Source organism: Vicia villosa, linkage group LG6 (genome assembly GCF_029867415.1).
Source record: "Vicia villosa cultivar HV-30 ecotype Madison, WI linkage group LG6, Vvil1.0, whole genome shotgun sequence".
Lineage (NCBI taxonomy): Eukaryota > Viridiplantae > Streptophyta > Magnoliopsida > Fabales > Fabaceae > Vicia > Vicia villosa.
Window position 1 is genome coordinate 111,956,761 of NC_081185.1, and position 20,261 is coordinate 111,977,021.

Consider the following 20,261-nt stretch of genomic DNA (forward strand, 5'->3'; position numbering starts at 1 on the left):
TATTTTTTTTATTACAACTACTACTGACTACACCCAAGAATAGTGTCTATAACTACATATAAAGAATTATCAACAATCATCCTTCCTTCTATTCGTATAGAAGAGGTTTTTTTAAGCAGATTAGTATAACCAATGATTGAATTGCTTATCAAACTTTTTTATTTAAGACCTGCATCAAAAGAGATCTAAAAAGAAAACCACACATCATGTGGAAAACTTAAGAGTTGGTTAATATTTTTGTTGGGGGTGATAATTCATAACTTAGAGTTGGTGGCTGGTCTTTTGGGAATATGCTTCCTCGTCAGGCCTTCTTGAACCAATGAAACAAGTAGCTGCAATTCAACAATGGATAAACTTAGACGAGCTGAACCAAGGAAAAGAACACACAAAGATATGAAAAGGAAGATGAAATGATGTAATCATTTACCTCTCCTTTCTGATTGAACATTTGGCCTGTAACAAAGCCGCGCGCATTAAAGGCGGTAGGACTAAAGATCTGTAGAACAAATTTGGTTCGGGGTATTAACACCTTTACAACACACCACACACAATTTTGTTGTTGCAGGTTTACTTTTCCAAAATAATGAAGACACTCACCACATATAGCACCCAGTCATCAGCTCTAAAAGGTCTGTGAAACCACATGCTGAAAGAAAAATAACAATTGAAACATCAAATACTGATAAGCTACAAAGCTTGAAAATTAGCTAGGCAGGTCGGTAAAACCAAAAGGACTGTGATACTTACGAGTGGTCCAAACTCAAGGTACTCATCTTTAAACCCCTCCGACGATGGGGATTCATACTTACTTGAAGAAATATTATATCAGAAGTAAATGCAGCCACACACCTGCAATACAAACCATACACAGATTATTTGATATAAGATCATTGATAAGCTGAGTCAATTTTCCAAAGTCTCTACTTTCACAAACTCTTCAGTCAAGTTCTTTCTTTGAACAATAGTTTTCCATTAACTCAACACTTTCAAGCACAAGGCTCCTGGTTTAGTACATCAGTAAAAGCCCTCCCAGTTCATGCATTAGAAAATTTCACTAAACTGTTTGAAATCAGAATATCTAACAAAATATTAAAAAAAGGTAGTACCTACCTATGCAAGGCCTGATCATCCGACAACTTTCCCTTTGCTCTAAACCAGTATCTCAAACTGCATTCAAATTTTAAACAAGTTTAGACAATATGTAGTACCATTAAGAATCCCAGATATCAAGGCTATGAGAAAATGATTCACAGAGAAAGGATTATTGTAAGCGGAAACTACGAGAGAGCGCCCAGCTAACCTAGGAGGAGACTTGGTCTGATTTGTTTCAAGTGTAGGTTCACAGAACCTTATCTCTACGGGCCAGTGAATGAATTGAGCTCTAGCAACTTCGTTCCGGTAAGTTCTGAAACAAAAAAGTTTGTAAATATGGCATAGAAAATCATCATATAGACACATACCTATGTGAGATTGATTTACATTGGAAGACGGGGATCAGTAAGAAGTTGCTCTAGTAACTCTTCCAATGATACAAGCTATAACAAAAAAGCAAAATCTATTATTAGTCCAAAATTCCTAGCAGCATTTGGCGTTTTTTATTGAATAAAAGTTTTGCTGCTTGCCTCATCTGGGGTAGGGACAGATGGCATAGACACTTCCTGGTGTTGAAACCCTAACTCCTCTTTCTGTAGGAGTAAGTTAATAACAAAAATAATGTACCTCGAATATTAACTAGCAATCATCAACTGGTTATATTTTTAAATCATGAAAAATTGAAACTGCAACTACATGAGGAATACCTGAAATGAAGCCAGCAAAGTGAATATGACATTTCCCTTTTGAATGGCATCCACTTTCCTCATAGAAAAGTTTGTTCCATCATGCAAACGCTTAACTTTATATTGAATTGGTACTGAAACATGAAAGAGCATACAATGTATAACATCAAAGCACTGTCAACATAGTTCAGTGATTAAACATACTTACTGTTAAAATCCCCCGGAAGAAGAAAATACGCATGCAAGCTATGAACAATTTTTAAACAATCAACAGACTTTGATGCTGCAGCCAGTGCCTGGGGATTACACATTACTGCATAAGAAGTCGTCTACCCTTAGAAAGTACTATATGAAGAAGACATAGTAATTTTACGATACCTGTCCAACTAACTGTCCCCCAAACACATTATCAGACTTTGGAGCATCTATAGGGGTTATTCCTTGAAAAATATCTACCTTCCGAAGCGAAAGAGTGGAAAGATATAAGACTTATTATCATCAAAGATAAACGAGGACATGATTTTTTCATTATCTAGTAACATAAATCAGTCAATTATAACATATAATGTGTGTTATCGAGCACCTCTATTGGTTCCAAGTGCAATATATGCTCTATAGGTGAGCATTTCTCAAGAGATTTTTCTGCACTGTCGATAAACTTTGGCTGCAACAGCGCCAAGTACTCATGCAGCAGCACTAGACAAGATAGCTGCATAGCACAAAAACAAAAGTTGCTAAAGGACTGAAAAAAAAACATTTATTTACAATTATATCATGTTGATATTGGAAGGAAGTACACAATAAACCAAAAATGGAGAACCTTAGTCAAAGCTACGACATCAGCATGGTGAACTGCATTAGATAAACCTGCAAGTTGCAAGTTCACATTAAAGAGCAGTTTTGAACGTAGCTGCATAAGCACGAAGTTTGTTATTTACCAGTAACGCTAGATCCAAAATAGTCATATCTTTTAAGTTGAAAATCTTGATCCTTTTCATCATCAGCGATATCAGATCCAATAACCTTAGCCTTCAAACCAAGAAACTGAATGTTAAGCACAAAATGTAAAATTTTAAATGATAATATTACATAAACAACGCACCAATCCTTCCGAAATGAAGTAAAGACCATCTCCAGATTCTCCTTTGCGAACAACATACTCTCCAGGCTCTTCACAAGAACCAGCCATGCAAGAACAGAAAATGTTAATTGCGTGAAGTTGAAGTAAACAACGAAACATTCAAAATTATGAATTTACCATAGTTTTTTATAATCACATGTTGAGATAAATTCTTTAAAGACAATGTAGGAAGCTTCTGAAGCAGTGGAACACAAGCGAGGAACTCCAACGCTGCAACAAGATCAAACAGTGTGAACCAAATCAAATAATCCTAACTCAAATTCATATTCATTTTTAAGTTTTTTACGCCCGAGTTTTAGTCTCAATCATTTTCGGTGGATTATATGAATTTTAAATGTTTGTGACAATTTTGCTAACATTAAGAAAATTGACTTTAAAATAACATTAAAAAAAAAAAGGTTCATTTCATAAAATAAGTAGAGGACCAAAAATGTCTAGAACTAAACAAAAAAGTGAAATCTCGACAGAAAAAAAAACTAAGAAAATATTTTTGGTGAGGCTCTCACCTTCTTTCCTCGTCATTATAGAGAGACAATCGAATTAAGGATTTTGAATTTTTGTCATTTTTATATAAACAACAACAACAAAATTTAATGATTTCAGATATAAATAGAATTTAATTACAATTATTATAATTAATTGATTTATATTTTTTTTATGTTTTTAATTTTTTTTTATGGTTTTTAATATACACTAATTCAAGTGGTGTAATCGATTAACACAGAGAGTTTAACCACCGGTTACATCTTGGTGAAGCATTTCTGAAAAAAGTATTTTAGGAGTTGGTGTGATTATCATTCTCACCGTCAATTTTTTTTTTTCTATTTCTCTATTTCTGTTATAAAAGAATTACAAGTGTGAGTAATATGAGAGGAAGTCCCATATTAGTTCGGAATGTGAAGACTTGAGCATTTATAAGTAAGAGAATCAACGCATCTATCACCTCAAGGTTTTAGGTGAGTATGTGGTACTAGTGTGTCTCTCACAAATGTGTGTTGCTCAAAAATGAAATGTCCGACGAGTAAAAATTCTTCCTAGTGTTGATCCCCCGATTTCCCCACCAAGCGCGAACCCTTCACTTTGAGTTGAAGACGGAAGAAGATTTAAGAGTTGTGAAGAAACCAATGGTCTAATTTAAGTGGATGTAATAATTACAAGACCGACAATGATGTTGCAACGTCCTGATGAAATGTAATATTAAATTTTTGATATCGATTATCTACGTAATGTTACCTATTTTGATGTTAATTTATGTTTTTCTTCAACTTTCTGCATTTGTTACTGGTTTTTGTTTGAGCTACTTAACATAGTGTATTTTAGAGATGCATCTCCGTAAAAATCTCTGAATTTTGAAATAATGCTATTACTGAGATACACCTCTAGATTAACCTTAATATAGATACAGAGATGTATCTCCGAACAAGTTTTTTGGGCAACCTCAGGGTGGCTCACTCAAGAAAGCATTGGGGAGCATAATATACATGCAACTAGAGATAGATCTTCAAAATCTAGGGATATTTCCAGCATGATGAACTAGTACCTCATGGAGTGAATAAATTAATGCCCACCATTAATCCCTCAAACCTCCATCCTTTCCAACAATCAATTCTCATTCTCAATCAGGCTCTAGCCCATCCCTACCCTTAAGTCCAAACATTTCCTTTCGGTCAATTTATTTTCCCACCCTTGTATTTTCTCACAAATTCTTTGGCGAAATTTCAAAAATGCCCTTAAAATTTGAAGATTTTTCTCAGGATGTACCCTTTTTTTTACAAGATTGATAGCAAATGAGTGAGTCACCCTATTATAATTCTTTCAGGGATGTATATCCGAAAATACCTTATTTTCTTAACGAAAAGTAGTGTTTTCCAATATGCATATCCGAAAGTTCCTTATTATATTTTTGAAAATTTAGTATTGGGTACATCTGGATAGACAGACCTAGAAGTCATGCTCATGCATCAACAATGCAACAAATATTTAAATATCATCAATTCCTCTATTAAGAAAAACAATTGAAAAATAAAAAAACGATTAAAATAAAATTATAAAAATACAACAAAAAAATCAAATAAAATCAAATTAATTGTCTACAAATTTTTCCGAAAACTTTCAAAAATATGAAAAACAAAAAATAAATCAGATAAAATAGAAAAACAAGGAATTTAGGGTTTTTAGGGTGGTGTCACATATTTTAAATAGTTTCAATATACAGGACTTTGATCCTTGATTTTTTCTGATTAAATAACACGTTAAATTTTAATTCAAAATCAATTTTTTAGAAAATCGAGTTTTTACGCTAGATTGTGTAAAAGTCAAATACGCAGAACGCTATGGCCAAAAATACAATTCCTATGACTCTAATATTATTTAAAATTGATAGACAGTCCCCAACAACAACGTTAATTTCAATGAAAAACATGTAGTAAATAAGATAAGGTGTTTTTGAGTATGTATCTCCAAATTTATCCTAAAAATTTTCGAAGATGCATCTCTGAATCAATTTTTAACAAAAACGATGTAAGGTGCACTCGGTGATGCATCTCCAACATTTTTTATGGACAATTTTATATTTTTAGAGGTGTGAGAAACACCATAAGATTGGGAAAAGAAATTGTCATCCTTCCATGCTGCTGAAAGGAAGAATTGTGATATTAGATCTTAGTCATCACAAAATGAAAAGTGATATAAGATCCATCGACTCAAATCTCTCTCAATACCACAAAGGTTTTAAAGTACATAAAACTATACTAATGGCAGATGATATACGAGCAATGTTATTAATCAGATGTATGGTTAGGTCTCATTGTCATATAAATCAAGTCTCCCAATTTTGTATACGAGAGAAAACACATTTAAACTCAAATATAGAGTTCATTACAAACACAATCAAGAAAGATTTCCCATTGATGAAGGTTTGTAATTACCATACAATTGTACTTTTCAATATCTTCCCTCTCAGTAGGCCCCTGTAACTTACATACAATTGTTAATGAACCATTAGTTCATTTATTCCTTGCATAAATAAACATGTCAGTTTTCAACTAAATGTCTAAACTCTTTTCCAACAACGCCTTCACCTTTTCCCACAATTCACAAAGTATACCAATTGACATTGATAAATCCGTCCATTTTTCCCCATCATCTTTCTCTCAAGCAAATCCATCATCCTCTACTATGGAAGCTTTCAAATCTTATTCATCCCCTTCTCATCATCTTCCTTTTTCTACCCCCCAAGTAAGCTTACCATTTTTCCTTCTTATAGTAGTATAGTCATTGAAGTAAATATTCCTCATTTATTAGGATTTCCAGTAAGCATAGCATTGTTCCTTATCTCATAATTCTATTTATAAAATGGTCTAAACAATCTTAAACACTATAATATTAAAATAATATATTACAATTATTTTATATATTAAAAATAAAATAATATTTGTCTGAATTATTCAACAAGTGTCGAGCTACTATGCGTATCCAACACTACAACAAGTCCAGAATAGAGCTTTCTTCTATTACTTTTTTTAATTATTTTTTGGTAAAAATTCATAACTTAGAGTTGGTGGCTGATCTTTTGGGAATGCGCTTCCTTGCCAGGCCTTCTTGAACTAATGAAATAAGTAGCTGCAATTCAACAATGGAAAATCTTAGACTACCTGAACTAAAGAAATGGAGATAGAGGTAATAGATGAAATGATGTAATAATCCTTTACCTCTCCATTCTGATTGAACATTTGGCCTGTAACAAAGCCGCGCGCATTAGAGGCGGTAGGACTAAAGATCTGTAGAACAAATTCGGTTTGGGGTATTAACAACTTTACAACACACCACACAATTTTGTGAATAATTTAAATTTAGTAAAAGTCAACTATTTAACTAGTTAAATAATTAATGACCTAATAAAATATACTTGGATAGTTTAATTGTTATTAAAAAATTGTTTTCACCAAGAATTTTGTTGTTGTAGGTTGTGACATTCCCAAAATAATGAAAACACTCACCACATATAGTACCCAGTCATCAGCTCTTATAGGTCTGTGAAACCACATGCTGAAATGAAAATAAAAATTGAAACATCAAATACTGAGCTACAAAGCTTGAAAACTTGCTAGGCATGCCTCACATTTTATCATTTTAATATATAAATAACTTATTTTACAACCAAAAAGAGTGTGGTACTTACGAGTGGTCCAAACTCAAGAGACCAATCTTTAAACCCCTCCGACGGTGGGGATTCATACTTACATGAAGAAATACTAGATCAGAAGCAAATGCAGCCACACACCTGAAATTCAAACCATACACAAATTGTTTGATATAAGACCATTGATAAGCCTATTGTTTAAACTTATGGGATATTTGGTTTGGATGTGACGTAACAGTTGAATTTCAGCAAAGTAAAATGGACCAGTGCATTGGTAAGCCATAAGCTCAAAAGGGTTCTTGTTAAAGGAACTTGATAGATATAAAAATCAGTCATGCACATTCACCTAATAACTTCCAACATAAGCAGTTGGGAGTTGGATCTTAGACAGGTTCGGCTTAGATGCATATGTACAATAAAATCGAATTTCCCGCAATCTCAATTTTCACAACCTCTTCAATCAAGTTCTCTCATAACAGAAGTTTTCCCTGACAACAAATTTTAACATAAACTCAACATTTTCAAGCACAAGGCTCCTTTGCTTTCCCTTTGCTCTATACAAATTTAGTACATCAGTAAAAGCCCTCCCAGTTCATGCATTTGCCAATTTCACTAAACTGTTTGAAATCAAATATCTAACAATAAATAAAAGATATGTAGTACCTATGCAAGGCCTCATCATCTGACAACTTTCCCTTTGCTCTAAACCAGAATTTCAAACTGCATTCATATTTTAAACAAGTTAAGTTGATATGCAGTACAATTAAGACTCCAAGAGAGGCTTTAAGAAAATGATTTATAAAGGTAGGAAAGCAAAGGATTTGCTGCATTCCTAAAGGTACACTGATGCTTTCCTCTGTCCTCTTTCCAAATCTTCCATAAAAAATAGCATAAAATACTCTGGTATAAATGTAAGAAAAAAATAGGAGAGAGCACCCAGCTAACCTAGGAGGAGACTTGGTCTGATTTGTTGAAGGACTAGGTTCACAGAACCGAATCTCTATGGGCCAGGGAATGAATTTAGCTGTAGCAACTTTGTTCCATAGTCACACGGTTCGCAATTCGCTCCGGTTCGTGGTACGAATTCGGGTACGCGGTTCGCCACCCTAAAAGAATTCGGTACGTGGGGGGTATGCATAGTTGGTACGTTATTTGGGTTCGTGGTACTTTGTTTGAATTCGTGATACTATTCATATATTATATTTAAAAAATTAGTAGTATAAAAAAATAAATAAAGAAAAAACTAAATGTAAGCTTATAAATACTGAAAGCATGCAGAGTAAAAGTAGCTTACAGAAGTCCCACATCGGATATATTGATAGCATGGAGAATAATAGTAGCTTATAAATAAAGGACAGCAAACATGTGGTCAAGCAGAGCAAAGAACAACACTTCGTTGTAATAGGCCAATGGAAAATGTGGGGCCAAGTATAAATAGTCATAATATTTATTAATGGCATTACAGTCAAGTAAGTATAAAGTCTGGCAACATTGGCTTTTCTAAAGTGGTTCCTTGGTACGTCAGCTTTCCTGAATTCTAGGTGAATTGACGTGAACCGGTTCACAAAAGTACCGCGAACCGGTACTCACGAACCAATTCGCGGTTCGCTAGGATGACCAGCGAATTATGTAACTATGCTTTGTTCCGGTAAGTTCTGAAGCAACGAAATTTATAAATACATCATAGAAAATCATCATACAGACACACCCTTATCTGGAATTGATTTAAATGAAAAATAAACAAATATAGAAAACTATTGCATCAAACAGGATATGTAGAATAATAAATCTTACCTTGGAAGACGGGGATCAGTAAGACGTAGCTCTCGTAACGCTTCCATTGATACAAGCTATAAAAGAGAGCAAAATCTATTAGTCCAAATTTCAAAGCAGCATTTGGCCTTTTTTTATCGAATAAAAGTTGTGTTACTTGCCTCATCTGGAGTAGGGACTGATGGCATAGGCGCTTCCTGGTGTTGAAACCCTAACTCCTCCTTCTGTAGAATTAAGGTTATAACATAAATAAATGTACCTCGAATATAAAGTAGAATTCATCCCCTAGTGTTAGAGCATATGATGAAAGAACACGTGCCAATCGACTAAAGACAAAGATTGGCATCTTTGCATATATGAAACATAAACCATGTTATATTTTTAAACCATGTAAAACTGAAACTGCACCAACAATGAGTCATATCTAAGTAGATAAGGTCCGTAATATAACTCCCTATCACCTATAAAGTTTAAAGATAGATTGTTCACCTCTAAATATCTCTCAATGGTTTGACCTGTAGTTTTTTTTCTTAAAATATAGATACCAGAAAAGGAAACTCATTGGTTTATATTCTTCCGATTGAATTGACAATGCTAGACAGCATCTCATTTACTATTGTTGATATTGCATCGAAACTCCTATTCCTGGCAGAATTTAATCCAATCAAGGATCTAGGTAGTCAATAGCGACCTAGAGCGTCCCTATATCCGCGATGCCAAGCCGAGGTTATCCGTGGAAGCGAGGTCGGTGGCGGTCCGGAATTGGGTAATAGGCGCTCCTAGGGTTTTTCGTGGGTCGTGGCCAGGAGCGGACTCTTGGCCACTTTCCTGTTTGTCACTTGAAAAATCAAAATTACTCCTTAAAATTAGAACATTTTAATGGTAATTTGTGCTTTTAGCTTTCCTTTGAGTTCTAAGCTGTTTAAACTAGCCGCTCATTTTGTTCAAGGCTTCAAGCATGTCGTTCCCTCCGTTCATCCTCCATTTATATAGTTGCACCATCTGAGTGTTCCCAAATGGCATTTCATCTTTTAATTCCCAGCAGAAACTAGTCTGAACTATGAAATATTAAGTTAAACTGCTTGGTTGCACTATCTGCTGTTCCCAAATGGCATTTCATTTGTTATTATCTATGAAGTGCCGACACGCCATTCAGAAGGCGTGTCGCCGCGTCGGACACAGATACTCGTACGACACGTATATGACACATTTTTGCAGTGTCCAACAAAAAAATAATAATTTAATTGCAGTGGACACGGATACGACACCGTGTTTCAAATAAAGGACACACCCAACTCAAAAAAAATTAGATTTTTTTAAAAAAAAAAAACAGGCCCAACTCAATAATTATCATATTTTGATTTATAAAAATAATAGGATTTTTTTTACCTTTCATATTTCACTTCTCCAGTATAAAAATAACACAATTAGGATTCCTTTTTTTTCTTCTTATTCCTTGGTTTAGAGGCTGATTTTATCAATATGAAGTGACTATGATAGGATTTGTATTATTTTTTGTTTTGGTGGATTTATGTCTTTTTTTGTTAATTGAAAGTATTGACTTTAAATATATATAAATTTTGCTTCTCGTTTTAAACTCTATAAATTCTCATTTTAAACTCTATAAATTGTGCTCATACATTGCATTATTTTATTAAGAGGAGTGCTAGCAACACTCTCTTTTCAACACTCTCTCAAACACCCACTTTCTTATTGGTTGAAACATGTGTGGGTCCCTCACTTTGAAAATAGGTCCCACATAAAGTGGTAGGACCCACACATATTTCAACCAATAAGAGAGTGAGTGTTTGAGAGAGTGTTGAAAAGAGAGTGTTCTTAGCATTTCTCTTATATTAATATATAAAATATATATAGCCGTGTCCATGTCCTATATTTTCTATATTAGCGGTGTCCTCGTGTCCGTATCCGTGTCGTGTCCTGTGTCCGTGTCCGAGTCCAGGCTTCATAGGTTATTAATATTATGCACTATTCATTTAAGAATGATAAGAAAATGCATATATGAATTAGAAAGAGTGTATAACTTGACCTAATTTACAGCGAAATAAATAAATAAAAATGAATGAAAACTTATCCTAGTCCAAGTCAAGAAAAATGAGGATTACCTGAAACGAAGCCAGCAGAGTGAATATAACGTTTCCCTTTTGAATGGCATCCACTTTCCTCGTAGCAAAGCTCTTCCCATCACGCAGACGCTTAACTCTATATATAATTGGTACTGGAATAGGAAAGAGCATATAATGTATAACATTTTCACTATTTTAAACAAACAAATGGTTTAGCCATACGCATAACATACATTTTATGTTAATGATGACAATGAATTGTGTGTTCTAAATTTTCTATTTTGAAGAAAAGATTGCTTGGTTTTTCTTAAACATGATCTATCATCTTAAAAAGACAGAACCTTTATTAGAAGAACCTAATGAAGTCAACATAAACCAAACTCGAGGATTATTGAGACACTGACTATTTTAACAACAAAACATTGAAGTTACTTGATAGCACTAAGTTTGGCTATCAACAAAAAGAACTTGAAATTACTTCCCCGTAAGATGGTGATGAAAATCCAAGAGTTGGATTTGTCAAGAATAAAAATTGTAAACTGCCAACTAAAATTAAAACTGCAGCCATTTAAAATGTAATTTATAAACAACATACTAAAAAAACTAGCTTATACAAATCAAATTTAACAGGTGGATAGAGAAAAGAAAAATGGATCAGAGGTAAATTACACCAGAGCACTGTCAACAAAGTTCAGGATTAAATGTGCTTACTGTTAACATCCCCCGCAAGAAGAAAATATGTATGCAAGCTATGAACAACCTTTAGACAATCAACAGACTTTGATGCTGCAGCCAGTGCCTGGGGATTACACATTACCTCATAAGAAGTCTACCCTTAGAAAGTACTATACCAAAAATACAAAGTAATTTTATCATACCTGTCCAACTAATTGTCCCCCAAACACGTTCCCAAATTTTGGAGCATCTGGAAGGGTTATACCTTGAAAAATATCTACCTTCCAAAGAGAAAGAGCAGAAAGATATAGAAGGCTTTATGCTTTTGCAAAATAAAATAAAATAAAATATAAAGCATAATTATAGGAAATTTAGTGTTTTATTACTACTTATTATCAAAGATAAACCAGGACAATAATTCTTCATTCTCTAGTAACATACATCAATCAATTATAAACATATCATGTGTGTTATTGAGCACCTCTATTGGTTCCAAATGCAATATATGCTCTACAAGTGAGCCTATCTCAAGAGATTTTTCTGCACTCCAGATAGACTCTGGCTGCAACAGTGCTGAGTGCTCATGGGGCAGTACTAGACAGGATAGCTGCATAGCAAACAAAAAAAAGTTGCTACATGATTGAAAAAACATTTTATTTACAATTATATCATGTTTATATTGGAATGTAGTTGGACAATAAGGGAACCTTAGTCAAAGCTACGATATCGGCATGGTGTACTGCATTTGATAAACCTGCAAGTCGCAAGTTCACATTAGTCTTTTGTAATTATAGTTATGAACCTTAGTTATATAGTAATAATAGGCTCTGGTACATTTAATGTAACAAGGAAACTCTAAACAAAAAGCTCATTCACAAAAATCAAACAAAACCTATCTGTTTTAGACTAATAAAACCTGGTTTGTATGGCTACAAAAATTCTAACTAATTCCATATTCCCAATGCAGAATATTGTTGAAAATAGAGGAATGGGTGTGTTAAACTACTTTCTCTTGTGTGTAATGATGTGTCAAAGTTCAGAGTACCAAAACCTATTCATACTAGTAAATAGTAGTAGATTTCTGATACTAATTAAATAGGGAAACAGGTTAGACAATTTAAGAAATCTAGAGGACATGAGGAAATGGGTTAGGCAATCTATGAGGTGATATATACTAATTTAGAGACCATAAGTAAACGGGATGACAATCTTTGAATACTAATGCTAACATATTAAACACTAGAATACTGCACTAAGCCACTAACTAGATAAAGAAGAATGGCAGCAATACAATCTTTAAACACTCTTTAACACAATCTTTATGATTGATCCGTTTCAATGAGAAAAAATCAGATGCTTGCTTCATAATTTGCAAACATCCTAAAGGGCAAGTTGACTTTTAGAAAATGGAACATACTCCTCTTAGAGAAATACTATTAAAAAGTGTGAGATGCTAATGCTAGCACTCCTCTTAGAAAAATATTAGCCTTTTGTTTTGTTTACCATTACCCATGCTAAACTTTCAAAATATGTATTATCTTTTCTTAATTCAAATTTGTATACTTAATTTATTTTTTACCTAATCTTAGTTTGGTGTATTCTAGGGCCTCTTGTTATTATTTATAAAATCTGCCATATCCTCGTACCCTCAATGTATTTTGCCCATACTGCCCCTCATGTTGTGTCCTTGTTTATCCTAACATTTCCGCTCAAGCTAAAGCGTTGACCTTACAAGATAGTTTCTAGATATTCTGCTAGGCCTTTGATTACCAAAAAAACAAGCCTATAATTTTTGAAATGAAGGGAAAACACTATAAAGAGCAGTTTTGAACATAGCTGCATAAGTATGAAGTTTATTACCAAAACCAAAATAGTCATATCTTTTCAGTTGAAACTCTAGATCCTTCCCATCATCAGCAATACCAGATCCAACAACCTCAGCCTGCAAACCAAGTCAACTATAAGCACAAAACTGAATCTTCACATTTAACGAATAGTATTGCAGAAACAAAATCTTCACACCCCGTTCCCATCATAATCATTCAGTCTCGACATCATTAAATAAAGGCGATCAATGATACTTGTACACTATTCTCTGGCCTTAAATATTAGCAAAAAAAGAAATTGTTTAATTTATTTTGCTTACAACATTTAAGACAGAAAGAAAAAAAAATGAGCATACCTCTCCTTCCCAAATGAAGTAAAGACCCTCTCCAGGCTCTCCCTCGCGAACAACATACTCTCCCGGCTCTACACAACAACCAACCATTCAATATAGTTCAACAACCATCCTTCCCTAAAATTAAACATCTCCTCCAATAAATTTCAAAATTCTTTAAAACTAATAAAAATTTCTAAAATACATCAAACACAATTACAAATAAAAATTTAAAAAAAAAAATAACTACCACTGCATAACCAAATCCCAATGATTAATAAAACAACAAAACAAGGTAAAATTATCAAAATTAAAATCTGATTAGCGACTAATTACCATAGTTTTTGATGATTACAAGTTGAGATAAGTTTTGCAAAGACGATCTAGGAAGCCTCTGAAGAAGAGGAACACAAGCGAGAAACTCCAACACTGCAACAAGATCAAACAAACTGAACCAAATCAAATAACCCTAACACACAAATTCAAACTCAAAAAAATCATAACAGAAAAAATGAAACTACGAAACTCACCTTCTTCCCTCGCCATTACAGTAAGCGATCGCGATCGCGAACGGATTTAAGAATTACAGTGATCTCTCTTTGTATATATTAAGCACTAACTAACGTCTTTGGTAAGATTTAGAAAAAAAATGAAAGATTCCACACGACAAGGAAGTGATTATTAAAACTCTAATAATTTATTAAATGATTAATTTAAAAAAAACTGTGTTACTGTAAAATGATTATTTAAAATTTTTCTCTTTTTCAGTCCGATATAGGAGTGGCGTAGGATAATTGAATGAAAAAATGAAAATAAGGAGGGTGAAAGCGTTCATAAAGCATTGGCGGTGGAATTGTTGATTCATCTTTTAACAAGGAAGTGAATGGTGGATCAATGACCGCTAATTAAGGAAAATATTACAGACTCTAAATTTATACTACTTCTCTTTATTCCTTATTACTTGTGTTATGTATGCAAACATTTTATTTACCTTATTTATTTATTTATTAATTTTAAATTTTAAATTTTTAGAAACTCTAGGTAGCTTAGGTTATGTTTGGATACGCCAATATTCACGGAGTGGAATGGAATAAATGTGTCATTTTTATTGTTTAGACATTTAAAGATGGAATATATTAATTTTTTCATTTCGCCTAAATCGAAGGGTACAAAAGTGATTGAAAGTGATGAAATGTGATGAAATGCATTTCATTCGATTCCGCTTCTTCCATTCATTTTTAATTACCCTCCCATTACATCTCATCTCATCTCATTTCATTTCATTCCATTAATTCAAATATACTCTTTAAAAACATTTAGACTTAAATGCAATTTTGATCTCCTACTTTATTTTTCTAACATAATCTAAGGTTCTCAGTTTAATATAATATTATATTATTACACGATACAATAATAAATTCACCTACTTTTTAGCTACATATAATTTACATTCCTTTGGATTAAAATGTCTTTGCACACATACCCCTTCACTTAGAGAAAGATTATTGAAACATTATGGCAGTATTCCAAAATAGGGAAATGAATTGAAAAAGTTTTTAAGTCAAATCTCACATTGTGTGTTAGTTGAAAAAAACTCCTTAGTCCCACATTGTTTGGATTAGAAATTTTGGCTAGTTTATTTCATTATATAAGAAAGTCACTTGTTTCATTTCAAAAGACACCAAAAATTTATTTTGAGTTTTTCCTTCCTTACTCCCATAACTCCGCATCTTTCGAATTGCTAAAGCACCAACTTCTTCCCCTTTTTTTCTACACGTAGAATTTTCCAAATACTTTCTTGAATTCTCCTTAGAGAATAATATTAATTTCTCCTCGTTTGAATTGAGAAATTATCTAGTATAATTTTTCTTGAATTCTCTTTAGAGAACTATTCAAATTTCTCTTTGTTTGATAAATTATTGTGATTGGTCAAATGACCATTATTGAATTCTCTTTGGAGAATTATTGAAATTTCTCTTGGTTTGAGAAATTACTAGGACAGGTCGTTATACCAGATAATAAGGTGGTATTTATATCATATTTGAATGGTCTTAGTATCATCTGAGTGTGTATTTCTATATCGATAATCTATTGTGCAAGTAGTGATCGTGCAGTATAGAACTGAGTTATTTTATCCTTGAGGCGACGTGGTAGTTTGACTGCTTTACATAATTTTGGACAATGTCACGAAAGGTCTTAAAGAGAGCGACCTAATATGCGACTCAACCCGATAATTTTTTAGGTGGCAAACTTTCTAAAACCGTAATCCAACAAAGATCATACGAGAATAAGGTAGAGAAATCAAATAACTATACCACAAAATCAACCCCGATATTCTCTAATGAAAAGGGTAAAGTTTCCCCTACATATATTATGTGATAGTGAGCATATACTTAGCTAATTTGTTTGAGCATGAATGCCTTTATTTGTAAATGTAAGAGCATAAAATGTTCTTCAATTAATACAAAATTTAATATCTAATAATTCTTTAGTCCCATGTAACAAATTAAAAAAAATGATATCCTCTTTTTGTCCTTTGTTATATAACCATTTAAAAAAATATTAGTTTCTCTTTATATATAATCTCCAAATTTTTAAATGCATTTTTTTAAATATATCATTTATCAATATTATTAATTTACTTTAAAATGTAAAAATTGATATTAAATTTATTACACATAACTAATTAAGTAATAGACATATAGTGGACCAACTCGTCACATCTACTAAGTAGGCGAGGTCTTCACATCATAAGAACAACTCGGTCTTAAGTCATGATAAAGGATTCAAATAGGAATCACGCATTCTAGATCTAGGAAGGAATAATGCAACGAAAAACAATAATAAGAGTAACTTACATAAAGGTCAAAGCTTAAAGAAAGAAGAATAACTATAAATGCCTTAACATGAGAACCAAAAAGTAATTTCTTATTTACATTTCATAAACATTGAACATTTGTTCACTACATGCTATGCTACGTTATAGATATTGTATTCTTCGCAAGTATAATACTTATTAATCTACATTAATTATTTTTGCATATTTAAATGTATTATTCTAAACTAGAATTGAAATGTAATATTTTTTTAGTAATTTTTTATAAAATATCAAGTTAAATACCAAAATAAAATTTAGCTATTTTGGAGAACTTACGAAAATAAGTTGAAAACAACTATAACATATAAGTTGCTTTTATAAACTCTTCCAACTAAATAGTCTATAAAAACATGTATGCAACTAAGTTCAAATGAGTCAATTTTTAAAAGAACTTAATCTCAATGGTCATATTACGCATCAGCCTATTTAAACATAAGTATGATTATTTATTCAAATACTACCTTCAAATGAAATAGATTTTAAATAGGCTAGCAAACTAACCCAGATTTCAAAAAGATCAAACTTTAACCTAAAAATAACCATATGACATACATGTGAGACCTAAACCTTAATTTTTGGGCATTACTCATTACGCCTCATGCCTTGCTTACACATCCTCGCAAAATTTTAAAATTATCTGCAAATTTTGGATTTCAATCTCCAAACACACAAAATAAACAAAAAACTCTTTCTAAAACAAATTAAATTAAAGGTAAAAAAAGGTCGGAATTTTTGAATTCGTCCGCCCCATAAAACACCACCCCAACTCATTTAAGAACCAATGGAAAAGAAAGTTTTAAAAGAGTTCAAATTTCAAAATTCGGATTTATCTTACAAATATTAAAATCGGATGTGTTCATTTAAGTATTCACGCTGAGATCATTCCCTTTTTCTTCTCTTTTATTTCATCAAATTTGAACAAGTGAAAACAAAGCTTACCACTGCCTACTCATACACTAAGATTTTTCAATCTTTCTCACAACTTCTTCTCCAGTATATTCAAGCCTAACATATTTGTCAAGTGCTATCCACTACATTCAATCCAAGATCACTCATCTCTCATATTTGATAAGTTTCTCATTTTCTTACATTTTTTTATTTGTGATGTATGTGTTTTCTAAATAGGCTATAGTTATGCTAAATTAGTTTACATGCCATAGAAATATAGTATTTGTTTTGTCCTAATTATATTTGGTTTGAAATTCTGAAATTTTGAGCTCAGGGTTTGTAAAACATCCTTTATATTCTAGGCTTGTGCAGTTCAGATTTTGAAATTCGAACCCTTAGTCCTTATAAAAAAAATCCAGATTCCTCTATTTTGTGGACTATTTAAAATTCGGTTTGCTAATACATTGTCTCTACTTCTTTGTTTATGATATGTATTTTCTTATTTTATTTTAGAAAAAAATGACTGACAACCAAGAAAGATTGAGGCATGATAGAGACTCAACGTGCCACAGTGTGCATGGGAGAAAGTTAGACCATCACAATTTTTAGTGGAGAATCATCCAAAATTATCGTGTTCGATAGTTTTCTAGGAGGCCCTTCAGACTTTTACTACTTCATTTATATGCACACCATGCTGCTAACCACATGTGGGAGGAAAAGGTAACAAAATTAATTGAAATGTGTGTGTTTAACATTTGTGTTAAAATAATTGAATTGTTTGACAAAAAGTTATTTATTTTTGCAGTACCATGAGATGTTGAAATGTATCAACAATGACAGGAAGGTAGCAAAGCTTATGCATCCTGATGAATCATGGTTTCAGGATGTCTTACATCTCTCTGGACTAAAGAAATTTCACAGACTGGATATGATTATATTAATCATGGTTTATTATTTGAGTTAGTTGAGAGATGACACGTAGAGACATCGTTATTTCATCTTCGGATTGGTGAGATGATCATCACACTTAATGATGAATAATGCCTCCTAAATATTTTGATCACAAAGATTATTAGATCACTCTAGAATCAGTAAACCTGATGCACTGAATTTGATAGCAACATATTTAGGAGTTGATTCGAGTGATGTTCAACAGGAGATAAATGACACTAGAGGATGTCATGCCATATTCTTTTCCTTATGAAAAATCATGTATACCACCTGAATGTGGTTATGGATGTTGCATGTGATGACGATAGATATAGAGTATGCGCATTGAGGTTTTATTTCATGGTTTTGTTCCACACAATCATTTTTATGGACAAAAGTGGGACTTATGTCAACATTGTCTACATTAGATACTTCCTTGATTTTGAAAGGATTCATGAGTACAGTTGGGAGCATCTTGTTTGGTGTACCTCTACTCCAAGTTAGTTGGAGGTAGTCAATGAAAAACGAGACAATTGACAAGATACAACTATCCATTTTCAGGCATGGATTCACTAGCATTTTCCATGTCTCTCTAGATGAGAATATGTTGAAGACTACTTTAAGGAACTGCCACGTGTCTGATCCATTTTCCCACTCAGGGAGAATCTGGCAACCGATTCATTTCGAACTGCAATTGACTGCATCATGTTGGATGGCACCTGTTTCACGATGTACTGTGAACACCATCAGGCACGACCCTTGGAGATGATATCATAGTACTCTATATGGTTGTCTTTTGGGTCTCAACTTATGCATCCACGTCTACCTGAGTAAGTATTGCAGCAGATCAGGTATCTGTATGGTATACCTAGGGGCGAATTTCAAGAAAACGCTCTTAAAGAGAGTCACTCTATAGACAATCTTAGTAGAGGCACGACATGTACTGCAATATAGGAGGCAGAGGAGGAACATGGGCGAGAGATATACTCAGTAGTGATATTTCAATTTGTATTTTGACATTAACATTTAGAGAATTTACATAGTTTGTTGTATTTTATGAACACTGGTGTATGGTTTACCAACATTTTGTTCGACACTTCGATTTTATTAATGAATGAATAATGTGTATGGTCTATTGTGGATATTATTTAAAAATGACATATAATGTATGGTTTATTAATAATGAGACATTTCTTCAAAGTTACTGTCCATGGATGCAAATATTGTCTCGGTGTTTGTCTAGATTTTAAAATCTGAATTATCCTCATTTTTAACCATTTTGTGATGAAACACATATTCAAGCCAATGTGCGAGATTTATCCAAATATTGAAATTCGTATTTTAATTGGCTATAGTCGGAGATTAAAATCCGAACTTTTTAAGGGAAAAAATAAAATATTTCTCTACTAAAGTGATTTTTTTGTAAATTAAATGTGTCTGAATTTAAATCTCTAGACGCTACGAAAAATCATTTTCGAATTGCTATAAAGGGTGTGATCACTACATGAATATAGTGATCATCACCCTAGTGAATTTAAATCTCTGGACACTACGAAAAGCCATTTTCGAATTTCTATAAAGTATGTGATCACTACATGAATATAGTGAATATCACCCTAATGTTTTTTATATCAAATCAATATATGCCGAACAAAACCTAACTCAGCTCAATCTATTTTTCACCTATAACCTATAATTTCAATCGAATAACTCTACTTTCTTTTTTTTAATAACTATAACATTGCATGTCAAAAATAATTTATTTATTAAATGATAATCATCTCATTTTAATTGCGACTCCCATTCTCATTTTTT

General features: G+C 32.7%; 2 protein-coding genes across 4 annotated transcripts; both read right to left on the reverse strand.

Moving 5' to 3' along the window:
* LOC131609613 (acyl-CoA hydrolase 2-like) lies at positions 1 to 3,066 on the reverse strand. The gene is made up of 15 exons (XM_058881370.1): positions 2,881 to 3,066; positions 2,726 to 2,807; positions 2,599 to 2,645; positions 2,362 to 2,487; positions 2,157 to 2,234; positions 1,987 to 2,074; positions 1,800 to 1,912; positions 1,623 to 1,685; positions 1,480 to 1,535; positions 1,301 to 1,405; positions 1,111 to 1,167; positions 748 to 849; positions 598 to 646; positions 428 to 496; positions 1 to 332 (listed from the first exon to the last, which is right to left on the reverse strand). The coding sequence occupies exons 1-15, from the start codon at positions 3,016 to 3,018 to the stop codon at positions 255 to 257; spliced, it is 1,251 nt and encodes a 416-aa protein (XP_058737353.1). The 5' UTR covers positions 3,019 to 3,066; the 3' UTR covers positions 1 to 254.
* Positions 3,067 to 6,303: 3,237 nt separating this feature from the next.
* Positions 6,304 to 14,634, reverse strand: LOC131609614 (acyl-CoA hydrolase 2-like). Of its 3 annotated transcripts, XM_058881371.1 has the most exons (18): positions 14,281 to 14,634; positions 14,087 to 14,179; positions 13,775 to 13,842; positions 13,453 to 13,534; positions 12,300 to 12,346; positions 12,074 to 12,199; positions 11,796 to 11,873; positions 11,629 to 11,716; positions 10,957 to 11,069; positions 8,995 to 9,057; positions 8,855 to 8,910; positions 8,699 to 8,715; positions 8,006 to 8,093; positions 7,724 to 7,780; positions 7,100 to 7,201; positions 6,918 to 6,966; positions 6,630 to 6,698; positions 6,304 to 6,540 (listed from the first exon to the last, which is right to left on the reverse strand). In XM_058881371.1, the coding sequence occupies exons 1-18, from the start codon at positions 14,294 to 14,296 to the stop codon at positions 6,463 to 6,465; spliced, it is 1,290 nt and encodes a 429-aa protein (XP_058737354.1). In that variant the 5' UTR covers positions 14,297 to 14,634; the 3' UTR covers positions 6,304 to 6,462. The 3 variants fall into 3 exon arrangements, with proteins under 3 accessions (XP_058737354.1, XP_058737355.1, XP_058737356.1); XM_058881372.1 differs by lacking the exon at positions 14,281 to 14,634 and having other exon boundaries at positions 13,775 to 13,888; XM_058881373.1 differs by lacking the exons at positions 8,006 to 8,093; positions 8,699 to 8,715 and having other exon boundaries at positions 14,281 to 14,633.
* Positions 14,635 to 20,261: the final 5,627 nt, after the last annotated feature.

Bases quoted from the DNA above. Each gene is read 5' to 3' on its own strand.
- LOC131609614 (XM_058881371.1), bottom strand. The intron at 13,535-13,774 runs GTATGCTCATTT...CTTGGTTTGCAG, and splicing joins ACTTCATTTGGGAAGGAGAG to GCTGAGGTTGTTGGATCTGG. The intron at 12,200-12,299 runs GTTCCCTTATTG...TTTGCTATGCAG, and splicing joins ATATCGTAGCTTTGACTAAG to CTATCCTGTCTAGTACTGCC.
- LOC131609613 (XM_058881370.1), bottom strand. From the start codon at position 3,018: ATGTTTCGTTGTTTACTTCAACTTCACGCAATTAACATTTTCTGTTCT. The intron at 1,406-1,479 runs GTAAATCAATCT...TTTTTGTTTCAG, and splicing joins ACTGATCCCCGTCTTCCAAT to AACTTACCGGAACGAAGTTG. The intron at 1,168-1,300 runs GTTAGCTGGGCG...ATTTGAATGCAG, and splicing joins CAGACCAAGTCTCCTCCTAG to TTTGAGATACTGGTTTAGAG.